Source organism: Nicotiana sylvestris, chromosome 8 (assembly GCF_000393655.2).
Source record: "Nicotiana sylvestris chromosome 8, ASM39365v2, whole genome shotgun sequence".
NCBI classification, from domain to species: domain Eukaryota; kingdom Viridiplantae; phylum Streptophyta; class Magnoliopsida; order Solanales; family Solanaceae; genus Nicotiana; species Nicotiana sylvestris.
Genome location: NC_091064.1, coordinates 38659149 through 38681379, shown reverse-complemented (window position 1 = coordinate 38681379; position 22231 = coordinate 38659149). Strand labels below are relative to the sequence as shown.

Below are 22231 nucleotides of genomic sequence, written 5' to 3'. Positions count from 1 at the left end.
CGAATAATAATAAGCTTAAAAAAAGAGTAGAGAGAATTTTCTTTTTTATTTTGTTTCTTTTTCAATTTTATTTCCCACTTCCTAGTTGTATGTATGGATAAACTTCAAGATAAAAGATTAAATGTATATACAATACAAAATTAAAATAAAACAAGTTATTTTATTACAAGAAATCGAAAAGGCATGTACCATCAAGGGGAGTGATCGGAAGGATGAAATTTCCCTATCCAATCAAAGGTTTGAGTTCGAGTATTTGAAATGAAAAAATACCTAACAGGGGAGTGCTTTCCCTTTAATTGGTCCTATACGAGGTGGATCCAATATATATATAGAGAGAGAAAGGCATGAGTTACAATTCAGAACCTCATTGGAGGTCTGGGAATATTTCTAAAATAAAATGTTGCATTAGAATTTAGGGATCTGCATGCCGCATCCCTCCCCATGTTCTCATTATTCATACACGTACGTACACATTTTCTGACACATGCAGTGGACGATTGCTGTCGCTCTTTTTGGTATCCATCTGATCCTCTGTAAATCTTCTTTCTCTTCTTCTTTAAAGGGACCTCTAAAGGTACTTTATTTCTTTGACAATCTGTTTTAATTACTATAATTCCTTCGACTGAAGGATCCCATTTGGTATTTTAAACTTCTTTAATTTGCATGATCAATGTCATTTCTTTCCTTTTGAAAAAGCCAAAGTTTTGATCACTTTGCATGTTTATGTATCCCAAAATTATAAGTATAATTCAGTCTGATTAGTATATTAATGGATAATAACAAGTCTTCTTCACCAAGATATCCATATAACACAGCTCCTCCATCTTCAACAAATAATCAACCGTATTCTGGATCCATCTCTGCATATCCTCCTCCCGGCTCTGTTCCTTACCCATATCCCCAATACATTCATTATCATCCACCTCTTTATACTACTCAACATTCTGGTCACCTTAACTACCATTATCCACCAGAATCAGCACTTAGACCCCACCAAAATAATATCCCTTTAGACTATAGTAATTATCCCTCACCATCACATGTAATTGGCCCTTCTCCTTATATATTCCATGCATATCACCCTCCTCAAATATCTTCTCCTAGACCTTTTATTCAACAGCAAGGGAGTTTCAAGTATGGTTCATCTCAAAGTCCATTAGAGAGACAACCATCCAAAGGCCATAATCAATCTCCTAGCCTTCAGCATCAAGATAGTTTATCATCTGTTAGTAGTACCGGGGCGAGTAGTTTAGCACCTGTAAATAGTTGTGTGGCTAACTCTGATCATTGTAAAAATGAGCCTTCTTTAGATGATCACCTATCAAATGGTCATTTGTATGATAATCATCCTCCTGCCCCTGCATTAGCAGCAGTTCCTAATGTCACTGCAACATATCACTTAGGACCAAGAGCTGTAGTGACTAACTACAATGTCCAAGGAACTATTTATGGACATCCTAATTCCTCATTCTCAAAGAGTGAGGCATCTTCTGTTGTCCAATTCGAGTCGTCTTCTAAACCAACTCATTCAAGAACAAGTAGTGGTGAACTACAAAATAATTGGGGTATGCAAGTTATGCCATTTATGCCTTCTAAAAAAGTTTTGCTCTTACATGGGAATCTTGATATTTGGGTATGTGAAGCAAGAAACCTCCCAAACTTGGACATGTTTCACAAGACCATAGGGGATATGTTTAACAAAATGGGAACCAAGATTGATGGGAACCTAGGTAACATGACAAGCGATCCATACGTGTCAATTACAGTTGCAGGTGCAGTTATCGGGCGTACTTATGTCATAAACAATAATGAAAATCCAGTGTGGATGCAACATTTTAATGTACCTGTTGCACATTATGCTGCTGAAGTACAATTTCTTGTAAAGGATAATGATATGGTAGGTTCACAGCTTATAGGGACAGTAGCAGTCCCAGTGGATCATATATATGGAGGGGGGAAAATTGAAGGGTTCTTTCCAATCTTGAACAATGGAAAACCTTGCAAGGCCGGAGCTGTTTTAAGGCTATCGATTCAATATTACCCGATGGTTCAATTAAGCTTTTACCACCATGGAGTTGGAGCAGGTCCTGAGTATTATGGGGTTCCCGGGACTTATTTTCCGCTTAGGATGGGTGGATCAGTTACTCTTTATCAAGATGCTCATGTGCCTGATGGATGTCTTCCAAATTTGAAGCTTGAAAATGGGATGCAACATGTACATGGAAAGTGCTGGCGCGACATATTTGATGCAATATGCCAAGCTCGACGATTGATTTACATTACTGGATGGTCAGTGTGGCATAAAGTGAGACTGGTTAGAGATGATGATTCTGTAGAATCTAGCTCTCTTGGGGAACTTCTGAAGTCAAAATCACAAGAAGGAGTGAGAGTGTTGCTTCTCGTGTGGGATGACCCCACTTCAAGAAGTATCCTTGGCTATAAAACGGTAAATCAATGTATTTGTAATGAACTGCTAATTCTTTTAAGCGTAGCAATTGCATATTCAAGAATCTTCGTGGGACTCGAATGAATCTATGTCTTAGGTTGTTGATCGCGAGGACTTTTTTGATGATCTGATATAGATTTCTTCAGTTTTCCTTTTTCTTTTCAGATGATGGTGCCAAGTCTTAGAAGTACATATATGTGTATTCACATTCACATACATTATATCTGCTATCTACTGTTTGTTAATTGATTGCCAATGCTCACATTCATAGGCTGATAGGCACTTTGACTGTAGTAAATTGACAGCTAATTTGAACTACAAAGAAGAATGAGTTCATGGTTGAGTCTTTAAAATTTGTTGCATCAACTATTACAGCTGGAATGATTCCATTCATCAATTTTGCAAGATTGCTTGTAATTCTATCACATCTAAGGATGATGCATTTGTTAATATTCATTCATTCCAATGGGATGAACTAATGATGTACCTTTTCAGGATTTATTTAATTATGCTATATATTAGGACACTGAGGGTCTATCAGAAACAACCTTTCTACCTTCATAATGTAGGGGTAAGGTCTGCGTACATACTGCATTCCTCTTAACCCCCCTTGTGGGATTGCACAGGGTTTGTTGTTGTTGTTAATATATTAGGCCTCTTTGATATTTTTGATTCTCACGTGAACTTGGCGGCATTTGGGTTGATGTTCTTCTATCAGCTTAATGTAGCTTTAGTTTTTAATGATCTAAGTTTGAAACATCCAGGACGGTGTAATGCAAACCCACGATGAAGAGACCCGTCGCTTTTTCAAGCATTCATCTGTGCAAGTGTTGCTTTGTCCTCGTGTGGCAGGAAAACGTCATAGCTGGGCTAAGCAGAGGGTATGTTAGTTATATTGTTAGTTTTATTAAGACATTTTGGCAATGTACTGCATCTGTTTTAGCATAATTTGTGGCATTTTTGGAAAATTCTCAGTTCTTTAGGGAGCTTATTTGAAATTAGAAGAGCTGCAAGCTTGGATGTTGAATTGTTGATGTTTAAAATCTTCCTCTCTTCTTAAAACATTTGTAGATTCATATTTGGTACCTATATATTCTCCTTGATTTCCAATCCTTGCTCAATGGATAGATGAATTTCCTGAGAACTATTATAAATTTTAGTCTCTCGACAAAATGAAGTTTGATCAAACATTAATGCTTGTGTAACTATATTTTCCTGCCTTTCTTCTATGTTTTTTTTCTAAAACATCCTAGTGCCAAACATTGAGGATGCGTGTAGACGTAGTAGAAAAGCCTTGTCGACTATGTATTGCATGATGAGCCATTTGTCTTAAGAGTTTAAACTGCAACCCTTTCCTAATGAGGTACGTAGACACTTTTCTTTAGTATAAAAAGCTTATATCCTGGTGTCGTTCTGCTAGATACTAGTCAATCTAAATACGTTGTTTGAAATTTCCATAAGACTAATGTCTTATAAATTGGTACTCAGGAAGTTGGAGTGATTTATACACATCATCAGAAAACCGTGATAGTGGATGCTGATGCTGGAAATAACCGAAGAAAAATCATAGCGTTTGTGGGAGGACTTGACTTGTGCGATGGGCGATATGATACTCCAGAACATCCTATATTTAGAACACTGCAGACAGTGCACTCAGATGACTATCATAATCCCACTTATACGGTAACTCCATATCCTTGCTATCACTTAACTTGTTTTTTGAATATATTTGATTAGGAATTGTTCATTTGGTTCTCGACTTTCCACCATTTATAATATTTTTGTGTTTCTTAGAAAGTAATCCATCTGAATTGACTTAATAGGGGAGTACTACTGGTTGTCCAAGAGAACCATGGCATGACTTGCACTGTAAAATCGATGGTCCAGCAGCATATGATGTTCTGACCAATTTCGAGGAACGCTGGTTGAAGGCTTCGAAGCCCCACGGCATCAGAAAGTCGAAGAAATATGATGATTCTTTGCTCCGAATAGAAAGAATGGCTGAAATTCTTGGTATTTCTGAGACTTCATCTACGAGCAGCAGCACCGATCCTGATAATTGGCACGTGCAAGTGAGTTATTAACTTAGTATCAACAGCTTTAGAGATTTAATTGGAGGACTAGCATTGGTCTTATGGATACATTTTCTTTCCTTACTTACACAGATCTTGCGCTCGATTGACTCAAATTCAGTCAAAGGCTTTCCCAAGGATCCTAAAGAAGCTACAATGAAGGTGAGAAAGATAGCTGGAGAAAGGGGTGCCAAAATATAGTTTATTTACAGTTATTCTAAATTTTTTTAATCTTGCAGAACCTGGTATGTGGAAAAAATGTACTTATTGACATGAGTATCCACACAGCATATGTGAAAGCCATTCGTGCTGCGCAACATTTCATTTACATTGAAAATCAGTACTTCATTGGTTCCTCATACAATTGGAGTCAATATAATGATGTAGGTAAGAAATTGTTCTTTCTCTGTGTAAAGCACTGTAATCAAATGTCACCCTATGATGAATAAGTAGACCTAAGATAAATGTCAATTCTTGTAGGTAAGCTCGTCGCGTATAGTTTTGAGATCTTATCATTTCCGCCATATTTGCATCTTTGTTTGGTTAACTGATCTTACCTTTTGACATTTTACATATCTTGGAAGAATGACATAATACTTTAAAGATTTCCTCATTCTTGTGTCGCCTTAGCATTTCAGATACCTGAGCATTCTGTTTTATGCAGGTGCCAATAATCTGATTCCAATGGAAATTGCACTTAAAATTTGCGAAAAGATAAGAGCACACCAAAGGTTTGCAGCATATATTGTCATCCCAATGTGGCCAGAGGGTGATCCAACTGGGGCTGCTACACAGAGAATTCTTTTTTGGCAGGTAAAAACTACCTAAATTGCTAAGTTGATTACAAGGAATCGAGATGCAGTCACCATGCTACATCTTCTAACATTATTAAACTGTGACCAAAATATTGTGGAATATGAAGTTTCCAGCTTAGCAAATAATCAACCTTCTTTTGCTAATTGTAATAATTTGTGCAGCATAAGACAATGCAAATGATGTATGAGACTATTTACAAGTGTTTAGTGGAGGTTGGACTCGAGGATGCTTTCTCGCCACAAGATTATTTGAACTTCTTCTGTCTTGGTAACCGTGAGGCCGATGAAGGGGAAAATGAGAATGCCGGTGCTGCTAACACTCCCCAGGTACTTCCCTATTACGTCCCTTCTCTGACAAAAGAACCCAAACAATCCCAAAATTCAATCTACTTTTGGAATTCTCTCTTTTTTCTTTACTTTGCTAATCTCTTCTTGCCTAAACGCATCATTGCAAGATGGAACCTTTGCTTATGCTTTTCTTTGAAGGATAAGTCTTCATAAACCACCTAGTATTAGGAGCTTTACCTTTTTGTTTTCTCCTGTATTTGTTGTCAAACTCTGTACCTAGACTCTAGCTAGCATACTTCACATTGTTAATCACATGGTTTAAATATGATGTTTCAGGCACTGAGTAGAAAATATAGAAGATTTATGATATATGTTCATTCTAAAGGCATGATTGTGGATGATGAGTATGTCATATTGGGATCTGCAAACATCAACCAACGCTCGCTAGAGGGCACTAGAGACACAGAGATAGCAATGGGAGCATACCAACCTCATCATACATGGGCAAGAAAACAGTCAAGTCCCAGCGGACAGGTAATCCTTTAGCAAAATTCTATATATGGACTGAACAATTTAGTTGAAATATCAAATCCAGGAGAAGCTGTGTGTTATGAACTTTGAAATTCTTCTCCCTATTTTAGTGCTAGCTAATACTGTAAGAGCTGATCCCTCACCCCTCTCCCCCACATGCCTAAAGAAAAAAGAATATAAGAGAAGCTATTACTTAAGTCTTAACTTCTGTACCGTTTTAGGAGACTCCAATTTGAGAACTAATTGAGAAAATAATATTTGAAAAACTAGCTTAATCTGAGATTTCCAACTCCATTTACCAATTATAGATGTATTTTAACTTTCAAAATTTGTACTTTCTAGTCTCTTACACTGTGTCAACCCCCTATTCTGCTAAACAAAAAAATAATCAACTTCTGTAACAAATATTTAAAGTTGTATGAACAATACGCTGAGGGAAGCCCAACTTCCGTAGGAGAAAAACTTCCAATATTAGCTGACTGGTTACAAGGATCATATAGTTTGAAAGCTAAATCGAGTTTTAAAATGTGTTAATTGTGGATGAGGTTTCAATATAACTGATCTGTATATCCAATGTCTATAACTGCTATTGATATTCGCGCAAAGCAATGCCTTTTGATATTTGGAACTTAGTTCAGGTTGCTCCATATGTCGTACTTTTCCTTATCCCCAATGTGAACTTGACTCATTTTCTGTTGGATGGTTGTCGCTCAATGCTATCGTTTGAGCAATCATCTGATCCATTGTTGTCTCTTTGTGTAAATTTATCTTATGTAGATATATAGATATAGAATGTCTCTATGGGCTGAGCATCTTGGAGTTGTCGATGACTACTTTACACGTCCAGAGACTCTAGAATGCGTAAGGCGTGTTAGATCAATGGGTGAAGCAAACTGGAAACAGTTTGCATCTGACGAAGTAACTGAAATGAGAGGGCATCTCTTAAAGTATCCTGTTGAAGTTGATAGAAGAGGCAAGGTGAAGAATCTTCCTGGATTTGAAGAATTTCCAGATGTTGGTGGAGATATAATTGGATCGTTCTTGGCCATTCAAGAAAATCTTACCATTTGAATTTCTCATTTCTTTCCTAACTTGTACTTAGAGACTACTAATAAGTGTGCGGGATTTGTGGAAGAGTCGGACCACATTGAGTCTATTGTATGCAGTCTTACTTTGCATTTCTAGAAAAGGTTGTTCCATAGCTGGAACCCGTGACGTCCTAGTCATACGGCGACAATTCTTACTGTGTGTTGTGCCAAGGTCCCTTTCATATATTAGTGTCTCAAGAATGGAGGTGTGTGCCCATTTGTTGCTAAGAGCTAACATATAGAAAGAGGTAGAGGGTATCAAGGATGGAGTTTTTGTGTCCATTGAGTCATAACAGTTACATACAGAAAAAGAGGTAGTTTGATGAGGTTTGAGTATTTAGTAGCAGAAAATTGGTTAGTTATTTTATCCAAAGTTCCTTTTTTTTTAGTTAATTATTTGAGGTCTGCTCAAGCTTACAAAGATTTATGAATTGGACTGTAATTTGTACCATTCATTTTGAGAAACTTAGTAGGTGTTTGGACATGAATTCCAAAAAAAAAATTCAAATTTGGAATTTCACTAAAATTTGAATTGAAGATGAAGTTGTGTTTGGTTATAATTTTTGCAACAGATTTGGATGTCTTTTTTCAACATATTTTGCAACTAAAAACTAGCAACCTTCCCATTTTCAATTGAAAAACTGGTTCTCGCCGGTTTTTTAATTTTGAAAATGCATTTCAAGTGAGATTTGAAAAATTATAAGATTTTGATAACCAAACACTATTTTCAAAAAAAATGAAAAAAAGGAAAATTTTCTTATGTCCAAATGGCTCTTAGTTCTTTGCTTTCATGACTCGCTGCTCTCATTTATGTTTGTGCACAAAGGCACGGGTGAGGGCTTTCTTTTCCCTTGAAAAAATTTGATCAGAAATCCAGTCAATTTTGGTCAAGAATGTGATGTATTAAACAATAGTGTATGTAATTGAGAAACATGATTAAGAATGGTGCATAAACCAACAGAATTTGTTGAGAGTGGGATTTGAACCCACGCCCTTTCGGACCAACACCTTAATCTGGCGCCTTAGACCAACTCGGCCATCTCAACTCTAGTGCAGGTTTTCGTTACAGTTCTTATTTATATCTAATGTAATGATTAATTCTAAATTCTCGTATCCAGCTAATGAACATAGCATAACTGACCTAACATCAATTCACAATCAAATGAGATTTTTTATCCAACTTATATGTTGATATTTTCCTTGTTATTATGTCGCGTTAATCTAGACCAGTTGTTATATACTAGAACAAATATCGTAAAAGTCTTCGTACTTTTTAATTAAAAGAGAAAGAAGACCAAGATCATACAAAGATTTTCATTACAAGAGGTAGTTTAAACATAAAACAAAAGCTTATGCTAAAACTTTAACCACTTTTTTGTTGGTTTTATTCCAAGGAATCAAGGTCCCTACTTGTTAACGTAAACCTGAGGAATGCACCACGCAATTACTAGGAGAATAACTTTTTTCTTTCTCATTTAAACTCATAGTTAGAATACTGCTTTCATATAACAGGAGTCATTGGTTAACTTCAAATACAATACTTAGTATCTAATCTAATTAACATGAACATCTTTTTCCAAGGTAAAGGATTTAGAAGCTATTGATCAGAGATCTTTAGTTACATCTTAGTCATCCATACAAGACTAGAATATAAACTTCCCAACTGACAATGGCTGGCATCCATCAAAGTCCACTTGAAGAGACATTACAATGGTCAAATTTACTTCATGAAATATTATGACCTGATTTATTGTCTTCTTGAAGGTTACATAAGAACTTCCCTTTTTAAAAAATTTTAAAAAAAAATTCTACAATGGTTGTCTAAAAAAAATGATTTTTATGACGCTGTTTCCTAAAAATAAAAATAAATAAAATTGAAGGAAACAAAATGGCCTCCCTCCGCAAGGTCTTCTTACATTATAACTTCTTGTTGGCCTGCTCTAAGTTTTTCCAACTCTTCTTCAGCATCTTTCAACTGTTCTTTCAATGTGGCTATTCTCATTTCCAGCTCTTCCACTGAACCTCGAATGAGAGAAGGTTGATACGGTGTCAGAAAGTGATGTGAAAATGCTTTCAGAGCTTCAACACCACAAACCTATCAAAATGTGATAAACATCAGTTATCAGACTGGAAATTCTTTGTTTCTTGAATAGATATATGATAAGTTTTTTCTTCCATAGAAGACACAACTCATTTCTTTTTTCTTTTTTGGGGGGTGGGGTGGATATCCAGGATATCTACAACAGCATCTTCAAACCTCTTGCGGCAGCAAAGGCAACTTGGTAATATTGAAGTCGTCATACAACATGTAGAATTGGTCCAAGTACTTTTGTTGCATACGCATCCTAGCCTTTAGCAGCTTCGATTCAACAACTAAAAACAATCACAAGTTCCAAGAATCAAATTTTCCCTCGTAGAAGAACAGCCATCAGATAAAAAAGTGAAACAATCAACTATTCTACAGAAAAAGTATGAGACTGGTACCTTCTTCATCGAAAAGCACTTGGTTAATTATAATGTTATGTGTATCAATCTCGAATTTAGTGAGTTCCTGAACAAGTCTTTCAGTCTCATATAGAGAGAGGAATTCAGGAATGCAAACACAAACGAATGTCGTCAAGTCCTGTGAAAACAAGTAGTGTTAATGATCATGATGGCTTGAAAGCACTCCAAAAGGTGCAAGTAAACAAAAAAAAAAAAAAAAAAGAAGGAAATTTATTCAGCCATTCAGTAAGATTATCTGTAAGGAATTTTCCCCTGCTTTTCCCAGGACAAGTAATAGTTTTGCAGAAGCCAACAAATGGATTACCAGGGAACAGCAACAGACTACTCCACCTCCACAATTAAAACTAAAAGGCAAGGAGCACATATGCGTTGTGTTGTAAAGAAACTGCTCAGATAAATAGTTGCTAGAACCACTAACGAACTGTTCAAACTAAGTTTCTGCGAAAATGCAAGTGTTTGCAAAGAGGAAAAGAATGGGAACTAGACAGCACATCAGTTACATATCTGGCTTTCTGCAATTATGCGACTTCTAAAGCTATGGTGAATACTTCTAATGTGCTATTCAGGAATAGCAAAGGAATCTTCTTAACAGCAGATGCCAGCAGCAGCAGATGGAGGAAATTCACGACTAGTCCTTAATCCCATTACTTCAGTTTTCAGTTAATATCGCACCCCCTTATAGTTATGGTCACGCAACTACAGAGACATTCATGCGAAAGTGGGAAAATTTCCAGTTCTTGTTCAAGCTAAATAGAACCTCTTCTGCCACTGCCAACCCCCTTCATCAAAACAACACATTGAGAAGAAAGCTACATTTTGGTGGTTTTTCTTCTTTCAAATTTTTTTTTTTTTTTTGTGGGGGGAGGGGTGGGGGGGGGGGGGGGCTACGGGTAGGAGTAGAAAAAAATGCAAAAGAAACGATACAAATGCTCAGTCATACAGAATTCTAGTGCTAATTGCTAAAGTCTCATTGACAAGTGTCACTACTTTCGCTTAAGTAGTGCGGCTACAATTAAATCTACCACAGCTTCCAGATTTTGTTGATGCTGCTTATTCAAACTTTTCACCAGTTTTCCCAGGTCCAAAAATAAGATTCCCTGTACTTCACTAATTATTTACACTATGGTCCAGCAATCACAACATAAAAACAACTTCTTCATTATAAGGACGACCATTTCAAGGTAAAATCTTACTGGATCCTTGAACTGTCTGTTCACTTGTTCAATTATATCTTTCATGCCTTCAAGCTTGCCTAGGATTGCATCCTCGCCAAATTCAGTGTCAACACCAAAGATTCGACTCATCTGCAATAGGCACGTGATCTTTTAGTAAATTCTATCTGGCAGATGAAGATGAACGATCTTTTTGGGAACATTTCCAAATGATCCTTATCTAGCAAAAGTAGCAACCCCCCCCCCCCCAAAAAAAATCATCATATTAGAGGCTCAAAGGGAAGAAAATAGGAAAAGAAGTTTTTTCGGGCAAGGGGAAGGGATTTACCTGACTTATTACACCGCCAAATTTATTCCTCAAACTCATAACTTTGTCAAGCCCCTTCTCTAGTGTCGATGGGAATTGTAATAACCGGAGAGTATGTCCAGTTGGAGCTGTATCAAACACTATGACAGAATAGTCCATTGTTTGCACCAATCTAGAAAGAAACAAATGCAAATGAACTTAAGTCTAACTGAAAAGAAAACACACCAGAAATATTAGCAAAAGCCCAGCACATTTCATGGCCTCGAGAGAATCTACCAAATAGTAGCATCTAAGTACTATGAATGTACCATAAGTAAATGAATGTTAGGAACAGGGCATGTTGAAAACATCTATAGTGATCAATAATTTTTTTAAAAGTCTATAGTGATAAATAATTTGGAGTTACCGAAAAAGAAAATAATTTTGGAATCCAATTTCGGACCTAGTGCAACTACAAAGCTTTTTAATAAATACTATAAATTACCCCCAAGACCTTAACCTCCTAGGACCATAATATCTTTATCCGCCTCAGAAGAAAGTGAAAGACAGTTTAATCCCGAAGATTTTCCAGCACAGACTCCAAACACTAGTTCAATATCATTAAACCATTCCAAATACTGTTAAGAAAACAAGACTGAGAGATACAGTAACCAAGAAATTTGAAGCATCCAATTTAGTAACTTAGGTAAAATATGCTACTAAATTTTTCTCCTCCCTCATATTTTGAATTTCTTTTGGGTGTCATAAATGCATCCTGTCTGATCTGGAACAAGAAAGGAAACATCTTATGCGAAATCCAAAGGGAATAGTTATCGACTTTACTTTTGGGAGTCTAGTGGCAAGTTTGGGTGCTGAATTATGGGCAAGAAGTTGGGATTAAAACAGGAAAAAAGAATATTGAGAAATGCAGGAAAAATAATAAAGAAAATGAGGCTCCAGGATGTTGATGACCACTGATCACTGATGTAGTGGCGAGGGTATCTTAACATGATGGATGTGGAAGATAATGGTTCATGATTGATAGCAGATTGAGAATATGCTAGAATCCCCAATAAAAGAAAATTTCAACAAACATATAGCATGTTCAATATCAGTCCCAGATCCCTTAGGTAAGAAACTTATGCTTAGGGTTACATAACTCAAACCCATGGGAGTTGCAACAGAAGAATTATCCACAAGTCGCTTTTCTTTTATCGGTTACCCATCCGCATCTGAAAGATTCAATAGCCTGTTCGCTACTGCAGTTAGAGATGGTGAACTTTTCTCTTGTGAACCTGGCCATTTACTCTCTGACCATTTCTCCTTGACATTGATTGTCGTATCATGAAAAAACTACCAACATGTCCACTTTTACTAAAAAATTCCAATTAAATCATAATTTGTCTGATAAGGAACTAAATCATGAAAATTATTAATTTACCAACTTTATATTTCATGTCATCATTCCCCACCCCAGCAAGTACAAACGAGACCGACTTAGACGAGACTTCTTATGGCATGGGAAAGCAGAAAAACAAAAATGCACTTGGTTGAAATTGTCAAGAGTTCCAGCATCGGAAGAAAAAAGGGACTGAGTGTCAACAACTTGAGGTTGCGACACAAGAGTTTATCATTTAAGTACTGGAGGTTCAACAAAAACCAAGATTGTCAGTGGTTATCCAGATGAATTTTTGTATTGCGGATTACTGGCACTAATCCAGCCACAGGGTCACATTGGATTGCTCTCCATTGACAATTATCGGCAGGTTTCAGAATATGGTGAACCGAAAGCTGGAGATGGCCAAAAAATGTTTTTGCAGGATAATGGATAGAGAACACCCCTCTGAAGATAATATTTCCAGATTTTTTTTCTCAAAAGGTAAAGGTAATACATCCAGATTTATATCGCTTTGTAATTGCAGACTGCAGAGGTGACGTATATGGATCAGATTTAGAAGAAATCTCCAAGTTTTGGAATTGTAAAGATTAACCCAATTTTTCAGAAAGTTCTGTAAATGATAATATACCTTTTGGTTATATGGAGTAGAGAAAAGGCAGCAGTAACAGTAAAGTCACTGCAAATAATTTAGAAGGCTAAAGGAGCTAAATTCTGAACCTGATACGCTGGTAGATAAAGAATGCAACTTTACTGTTTAATCCTGTTACAACTTGCTAACAAATGCAGGTAGGATGACAGGCAGCAGCTCTGGAATAGGTTCTCGAAATCTAATGCTCCCTTAAAAGTGTCTTGCTTTGGATGGCTAGTACGTGTGGCATGTCTTCCTCAATACAATCTGCAGAACAGTGTTTCATTATGGGTAAAAGATGTTTGTGTTAACAATGTGTGGAAGCCCCATACGTATGTTGTTTAATCTTTTTCGAGTTCAGTGGGTCATGCCAAGTACCTTGAAAGAAGCTATAATCAGTTGGCAATGGCAGAAGTTAATAAGACATTTTAAAGCCCTCTGGTTTACAACTCTCATGAGCATATTATGGACAGTTTGGAAGGCCAAGAACTACAAATAATATGAAGATCAGAGGCACTTTATAGCTAGTTATATAACTGCTTAAGATCATTAACCCTTTGGCATAATATGAAAAACGGTCATGGTTCTGAAAGTTTCATTGAGTTCACTGATTCTCTGCATCACGAAAGGAGTTTAAATCCTATATTTTTGCAAAGATAAAGAACTTTCTTGGGGCTGGTAGTTTGTGAATAGAATTACTTCACATAAAGAATATGACAATTTATTTTTCATCAACTATCAGCTATTAGAAACTAAGTTGCTTGGACATAGGTGTGGTGTCCGACACGGGTGTTGATCTAGAGGTCGGATTCTTCGAGACGTAAATTCTAATATCCCGGGATACGGATCCTAGTACGGATACGTGTGCCCGGATCCGGCTAAAAATAATTCAAAAAATAAAAATATAAAATATCTCTAGATAATGAGAAATTTTGTGGAATACTAACGTATAACTTGTAAAGTGTGGATTTTTTTTTATTCTCAAGTTGTAGATAAGTAAATGAATGATTTCTAGATAAGGTATTCTATTTTCTTCAAATTTACCCTAGTTTTGGTTCTGATTTCGGGAATCAAATTGTTTCTCGTCTCAATTTTTTCCGACCATCGTGGTCAAAGTACCCAAAATTGTTTGACCAGATTCGGCACGGATCCCATTCCCACACCCATACTAGTACATGTCGATACGGGTGCGGCACCTAAAATGCCGTGTCGGAGCAACTTAGATTAGAAACCATGCCTTATGTCTACAAAGTCAAATGCTGATTTTTTTCAATTAACAACAAAAATATTTGTTTTTTATAACCGAGAAAACCCCAAGGGCTAGTTGGCGCACAGTTCGAAACTTGTTCCACCTCCTCAACCTCGGTTTCTTTGTCAATTAAATTAATATATGATATTATGAAAGACAATGCTATCTAAGGCTGGTATCCAATACTCATTTTCCTCATATAAAGCTCGCTTGTATTTATGTCATATCTTCATGACACTTATCTTCATGTTCCAAAAATTATTTCATTAATTTCTAACTTTCACTTAATTATGCTTTATGTGATAATTGTCCATTTGGTGGAAATTGGTGTTATTATCTCCCTCTTTCAGCCATTTAATATGAGATTTCTTTTCCTAAGCACTGACAATTCATCTGAACTTCTCTTTTGTTTCTTCTCCCACAAGTTCCTCATCTTCAAAAAGATTATCTAAGTTGTCCTTTCCTTTCAAGGAATTCAATTCATGCATGAGATTAGCAATTTTAAGTGTCCACCCCATCATACACCTTCCAGTTTCAAATCTTGAGATCCTTCTTCAACAGTTCTAGCTTAAAAGACAATTTAAAGCTCGTTCCCCATTGACAGCATACCCGTCCCACAAGTCATCAAATCCATGAAACCATCTTTTTGAAATCAAATATTTTTTTAAACCAAAGGGCAATAACCCCTATCTATTCAGCCACTATTTAGTGAAAGACGACAGTGTATGATAAAAGTTTTGACCGCCCTACTGGATGGAAAGATATCTCTTGCCAATCGCTTGATGTTAACTTTACCAATGCATAATGTTGTTATTCTTTTCTCCAAGTAAAGCTTGCACCTCGGAGTGCCAAATCAATGATAGCAACAATTTTGCATGAACTCGAAGAAGTCGTTGGTTACATGTTCCACTATTTGTCAACCACTTCTTTCTTCGAGAAATCTGGTAGCATAGCAATCCCCTGCATTCACGCATTAAACTGCCATAGTTGCCGGCGTTGCTGCCTACTTCATAATTTATCTCCTATAGAACTTGTATACTGTTCTTCACTCCATGTCTACGCGGATAAAGCCCATTCTAAACTTCTCCAATCACTCTGACACAACAAGATAAACCTAGTGACGTCAGTATCTCCTCAAGAAAGTAGATTACCTTTTTATCCCATTAAAATAAATATACCATCTGCCACAAAAATTTTGCATACAATACGAGTCACATGTTCTGTAATTCCTTTCATCTTTTCTGGCCTGGAACCACCTGCAAGCAAACATCAGGTGACCTTCACTGTTTTATTGCTCGTTTAACGACCCCCTCATTTAGGGATCATTTAAACCACTAGTGTTCCACATCATAAATTTTAGAAGCGTATTGGTATAAATTAAAATGCATATTTCCCTTCCCCTTTCTTTCATTTCCCCCTAGTTTTCTATCATAGTTCATAGTTGAAACAAGGTGGCTAGGTCCAAATCTTCCTTACCTATCTGATATGGAATCAGCATCCCTTTTATCATTGCTTACCTTACTCTGCCTTTTCCTTAGTTCTGCATGACAAATCTATTGTTATGCTCTAAAGGCTTGTAAAGGAGATTACTTTTCTGATATGGAATCAGCATTCCTTCTAACATTGCTTACCTTCCTTGCCCTTCCTTTTCCTCAATTCTGCACTAAAATCTATTGTTTCGCTCTCAAAGCTTGTAAAGGAAACATCTAAACTGCACATAATGTCTATACAAGAATCCTTACTTATCTAGATGTATATGCGCATCTGTACAAAAACAAACACGGCTAATGTTCAGGAAAAGGTTCCTTTTGTTCAGCCAAATTTTTAGTATTTATTTTTCTATATGGTAATGGGAGGAAAAACATTCTAATTGCATACAATCTAAGGAAAGGATGTAACGTTTTTAGATGGTGTTGCTTATGAAAATTATATGGAGAAGATGTGAACCACCTAGTATTGCATTGATTTTGCTTCGGAGTTGCGGAGATTATGCAGTATTCAGTATAAAATGGTGGATAATTCCATCAAATCTATTGAAGTCGTGGAAGTGTTACCTAGTTCTGTTGCGAAAATGCTTATATCTTAAAAATTAAGATAATTGGAATCTGGAAAAAGAAGTGACTGATGACAAATCCATTTTGTATTTTTTGGGGGTATTGTGGAGAGAGAGGAAAAGGAGAGTCTTCGAAGGGATCAAGAGTACTATGTCGCAGGTTAAAAGTTCTCTTATTCTCTTGTATTTTTTGGATTAAAATGGAAATATCGACAAGCCTAAATAGTTGGTTAGATTTTTGGGAAGTTTGATATGCTTGTAAGTTAACGCCATCTTTTCGTACTATTAACAAAATCATTTGACTTATCCCAAAAAGAACAAACAAAGAAACATTAGATCTGTAGCCACAATTTGCACCTCATGGTATTGAAGGTGATAACTAATGCCCTAATTAGAAACATTAGATCCCTCATTTCCTCATTCTGAAATGTGCATTAAAAACTTAAACAGTACCTGAAACAGACATCTTTTTACCACCACCAGTTATTTCTCTGTAATCCAGATAAGAAAGGGAGAACCAATATGTAAGAATAGTCCACATTCTAGTTCACCCCTTGAAAATTTAGAGTTAAAAAGTTCAGCCGAATTGAGTTTATTAAATGGTACAATAATCTAGCCGAATTCCTGAATTTCTAAAGTCAGTTGATGCTGTAATAACTACCAAGAAAATAGAACCTGATCATTCAAATTTGTAACAACTTATGAGCAACTACCAATTGTAATAACTGCTGTCTTCCTTTTCAAGTTGCTTTTTTGCCAAATAACTACAGAAGTCCAAGGAACCATTCGAGTTTAGTTACTAAGTTCCAGCTTAACCTAAAATCTAATGCCATAACTGGAATTAATATGGAAAATTAGCTAACTTCTTTCATTCCGCGTTTATAGTGATAGCATCCAAAGAACCACTTTTCATGGCATATCATACAATAGATAAATCCCATCTCATTTATCCTCATTTAATAATTCAGTGCTAAGACAAGAGGGGTTGCTCTTATGGTAAGCAACCTCCACTTCCAACCAAGAGGTTGTGAGTTCGAGTCACCCCAAGAGCAAGGTGGGGAGTTCTTGGAGGGAAGGATGCCGAGAGTCTATTTGGAAACAGCCTCTCTACCCAGGGTAGGGTAAGGTATGCGTACATACTACCCAGACCTCACTAGTGGGATTATACTGGGTTGTTGTTGTTGTTGTTGTTGTAATAATTCAGTGCTAATTCTTCTTGCATAGAAATCAAACAATGAGAAATGAAAGCAAGATCGTTAACACTTGATATAGGAAGTTCATAAACCGTGTTATTCTTTTGGGAGCGGAAGCCATATATGGGATTTAGCTGTCAGAAAGGAATTATCACTTACTTGAGCATCTCAGCAAAACTCATAGCTTCATCAATTCCAGGAATTGCATTCGCCAAATCAGACAGAAAATCGTCCATTCCATCTGAACCAATTGTCTCTTCATTCTCCACAGTTGGATCAACTTCCTAAAGAACAGAATTTCAGTCATAAAACCCTGACACCTTACAGTATATCCAAACATTAAATTCAGAATGCTACAAATTTGATAAATCATAGTAGGTCAGACATTAGCCTATGGGTACAGTACATCAAGACCTACACACTACAAGAAATTGACAACATGGGGCAATGCAAGAAAATTAATTACCATAGCATACAAATTGGTGAAACCATTAACAAGGGTAGGAGCCTTTGTAAACCGCTGTTGAAAAGCATCACTGAGATTGTGAGCAGGGTCAGTGGATATGATGAGAACTGAGGATCTGACCTGTGAAAGTAAAATACCCAATATGGAACTGCATGTTGTTTTCCCAACACCACCTTTTCCGCCTACAAATACCCACTTTAATGTATCTTGGTCTAGCACGTTCTTTACTGTTCCTTCTGGTAAATCTTGACCACTTGAAGCCATTGATACACACACGTTGGGTCTTTTTTATTTATTTTTTTCTTTCCCCCTATTTATTGGTGAGAGAGGGGAAAGAGAGAGAGAATCTAACTGATACGAGATCTTATGATTGATCCTTTTGTTGGCCAGCAGATCAGATTGCAAAAGTTTTTTATTGTTGGATATGTTTAGGTATTAGGCCCTCCATTGGAGGCTTAAACTGGAGTAAGACTTGGTAGGAGCAATGAAGAAAATAGTTTATGGAAAGATTGTCTGAGGTGTCAAAAGAATTAATGCAATAAAATATTAGGATTTTTTTCTTGATACAACAAAAAAATTTCCGAGGGCAAGTGACTGCAAGGTTCAACACTTCTTCTAATTTTTTTACTAAATACATATAGATAATAATAAAAATATTGAGTATAAAATAAATATACTATTAGCATTTGCCTGAGAAGCTCCTCCTTCTCTCTAACTTCTCTTCTTCTTATTTTTCATCTTCATTCTCAGAATCATGTCCCTGCACACCATAGACCCTTCCCTAATAGACATAACCATACCTCCAAAACCGCCAGATCCTACAATAGAGGCTAGTGCACCACTTAAGGAGAAATTTCCCTCCTTTAAAGAAACACTCATCTCCCCAGAACCAATTAATTTTTTGTATGATCAGCAGATTTCCTCTGCTCCTGTCACTAATGATTGCTATGAGAACACGTCAAATGCTCCTTTCCAGGATGATCCTCCAAACAACGACCAAGCAATTATTCTATCTTCAGAGGAGATGCAAAGGCTTTATGAGCCATGGAAATACTCTCTTATAATCAAATTATTTGGTAAGCGTATTCTCCATCAGTACCTCAAGAAAAAACTCCTTGAACATTGGAAGCCCATAGAACAATCCCCTCTCATTGATTTGGGTAACGATTTCTACATAGTTAAATTCTTCGAAGAAGTCAATTTGTCCAAAGCCCTTCACCAAGGTCCTTGGTTCATCAATGGCCACTACTTGTCTGTTAAGAAATGGGTCCCAAATTTCGTGGCCTCTAAGGAGAAACTACAAATCTCAGCTGTTTGGTTAAGACTACCACAACTCCCTACGGAGTTTTATGATAGCACCATTCTCGCAAGGATTGGTAACAAAATCGGCAAGCTCTTAAAAATAGATGCTTGTACATCCGCTACTTAAAGGGGTAGATACGCTAGGTTATGCGTAGAGCTTCCTCTTGATTACCCAGTCCCTCCATTCATCATTATAGGTTCCCACAAACAACCAATACTTTATGAAGGTGAAAATTTTCTGTGCAGAGGTTGTGGTAGATTAGGACACACTAAATCTAAGTGTAACTATGTCTGCACGACCCCTCCCCCCTCTACTAACATTATCTCTCCTGAATCCTCTGATCCACTCCCAATCATTATCGAGGAGGACCAATGGAAGGTAGTTTCCTTCTCCAAACAAAGATCTCATCCCAGTAAAGGCAACCCTCATCCCAAAATCCCTACTAAGAAATCCGATTATTATGAAAACGTTAGTACCAAGGCTAAAACCTCCAATGTTAATACTGGAAAGTCTACCAACACGCAAAACTTTAAATATAGAGAAAAACCTTCTTCTAATACAAACCCTTCTCCTGCCTCTAAAAATTTTGTATTACGCACTGATAATAAATTCGACCTCCGTGACACGGTGGATGACAACACTCTGACACAACCCGTTACCAATAACAAAATTAGAATAAACCAGAAGAGACAAAATCGTTCTTTGACATTCTCTATGCAAAATCCGGTTTGCATGGATGATAGCTCTAGCCACATGGCAAAAAATAATATAGTAAATTGCCATCCCAGCCACTTGGCTTCCCCTAATGCCTCCAAATCACTTACCACCCACGGTTTTAAGGACAAACCTCTTGTGAGTAACACCATGCAAACCAATCTCTCCACTCCTCAACAAATGGCAGTCGACCTCTCTTCTCTCCAAAATGATAAAAACCCTACGTTATCCCTTCAGACTCCATGCAAGTGGATACCATATCTTCCATATCTATCAACCACGATACTATTACTCAAGTACCTCTCAATTATTCAGATTTCCATCACTCCTCACATCCTTGTAATGCCTCGTCTACCACTCCTCCTTCAAAGCAGGACAAACCTCTTCAGAATACCACGCACAAATCACCCTCAAATGGACAATCTCCCTCCACTCCCACCCCTCAACAATCCTCTCATCTACTCTTCCACCCCACTACCAATGAATCATCAACCCTAATCTTGGTTGGAAAGGGGGATTCTGGGCCATGCAGCTTCTTTCAGTCTGGACATAGAGGGACATGAAGTAGTTATAATCCTCCAAAACTCCAACTTCTTAGCCCAACTGATCATGGAGGGAATGCAACTGGCGATGAACAACTTTGTCAACCAAACTTGGTTAACCAACATCCTAAATCCATTAGCTCCAAATGCCCCTCCAGCATTAATCCAAGCCATGCAGGCCCACTAGGGTCTCCCAGCTCACTTCAACCCAACATATGGGATCCAGCCTCTCCAAAATCTACCATTCTTCCCTCCACAGAATCAAGTGAACCCAATCTTCCTAGCCTGGCAAGCCGCGGACCAGGTTCAACAGGTAATAAACCCTGTGATACCACAGAACCAGGACAACCATGCTCCAATGGATGTCCAACCACCTCTCAACGCACAAAACCTGGGCAATCCAATGTCAGAGCAAGGGGAGGCAGCAGCAAGACCTTTAAGGGAATCTCGAATAGAGTTCAAAAGCCTCAGAGAAATAGCAATACTATTCTACAAGGAGAGGCAAGACAAGAAATTTATCATCAGCTGCCCATCAGCATTGTTCAAATGCTCGATGGACATCCGACCTCCCCTAAACCCTGCAGCAGGAAAATACGCAGTGGTGATCAATCCCTCACTGAGGGAAGGCCCATCTTTACGGTTGGAGGAAACTTAGGGGAACCACAACAGACAATTTCTCCAAATGACACGCCCAATTAACTTCATAGTCTGGAACGTGAGAGGGGCGAATAATGCTAATTTTCGCATGAACTTCAGAGATATCATCAATACTCATAGACCTTGCCTAGTAGCTCTCTTAGAAACATGCATGCAGGATCATGTTTCTATCCAACACGACTTCAACTTTTCTGAGATGGTGGAAATTCCATCAGATGGTCGATTAGGTGGGATTGCCATCATGTGGATGCACAACATGATAACAATAGAAGAAGTGGTTAGGGATGATCAAGAACTGCATGCAATGATCAAGGTACTCCCTGATCATAACCCCTGGCTTTTAAGTACTGTTTACGCTAGTACAAATAGTTATAAATGTAAAAAATGTGGCATAACCTTACCACTATTTATAATAGTTATAAACTCCCTTGGCTAGTAACAGGCGATTTCAATGATGTTTTTTCTTCTTAGGAAAAATGGGGAGGTCGTTCTATTAATTTTAGAAAAACTACCAAGCTTTGGAATTTGGTTAATTATTGCGAACTTTTTGACCTTGGCTTTAAGGGTCCAAAATATACATGGACGAACTATAGGAAAAAGAAAAAAGGGCTCATTATGGAGTGACTCGATAGGTGCTTCATAAATGAGGGTTGGTTTAACCAATACCCTAATGCTATAGTGGATCACTTGCCAAGGACTTATAGTGATCATAACCCGTTATTAATAAAGCTCAACCCAAACTTTAGCTATCCTAAAGCCAGGAATTTCTGGCTTGAGAGTATGTGGTGTTATTATCCCCAATTTTCTCAACCTGTCAAAGACTG

At 37.2% G+C, this 22231-nt stretch overlaps 3 protein-coding genes and 1 non-coding gene across 5 annotated transcripts; 2 read left to right on the top strand and 2 right to left on the bottom strand.

Annotated features, from left to right (window-relative positions):
* The first annotated feature begins 372 nt into the window (after positions 1-372).
* LOC104222997 (phospholipase D beta 2-like) lies at positions 373-7708 on the top strand. The gene is made up of 10 exons (XM_009774348.2): positions 373-2446; positions 3211-3327; positions 3935-4129; positions 4270-4518; positions 4612-4680; positions 4758-4905; positions 5183-5331; positions 5496-5660; positions 5958-6155; positions 6930-7708. Exons 1-10 carry the CDS (start codon positions 770-772, stop codon positions 7221-7223), a joined length of 3261 nt encoding a protein of 1086 aa, XP_009772650.1. The 5' UTR covers positions 373-769; the 3' UTR covers positions 7224-7708.
* Positions 7709-8205: 497 nt separating this feature from the next.
* On the bottom strand, positions 8206-8286 carry TRNAL-AAG (transfer RNA leucine (anticodon AAG)). The gene has a single exon. It is a non-coding gene; the product is annotated as a tRNA-Leu (tRNA).
* Positions 8287-8914: 628 nt separating this feature from the next.
* On the bottom strand, positions 8915-18721 carry LOC104222995 (ATPase GET3A-like). Of its 2 annotated transcripts, XM_009774347.2 has the most exons (7): positions 18192-18721; positions 17885-18009; positions 11246-11396; positions 10939-11049; positions 9725-9863; positions 9498-9613; positions 8915-9335 (listed from the first exon to the last, which is right to left on the bottom strand). In XM_009774347.2, exons 1-7 carry the CDS (start codon positions 18453-18455, stop codon positions 9153-9155), a joined length of 1089 nt encoding a protein of 362 aa, XP_009772649.1. In that variant the 5' UTR covers positions 18456-18721; the 3' UTR covers positions 8915-9152. The 2 variants fall into 2 exon arrangements, with proteins under 2 accessions (XP_009772649.1, XP_070009241.1); XM_070153140.1 differs by lacking the exon at positions 8915-9335 and having other exon boundaries at positions 9492-9613; positions 18192-18697.
* Positions 18722-18945: 224 nt separating this feature from the next.
* On the top strand, positions 18946-19620 carry LOC104222998 (uncharacterized). The gene has a single exon (XM_009774349.1). The coding sequence runs from the start codon at positions 18946-18948 to the stop codon at positions 19618-19620; it is 675 nt and encodes a 224-aa protein (XP_009772651.1).
* Positions 19621-22231: the final 2611 nt, after the last annotated feature.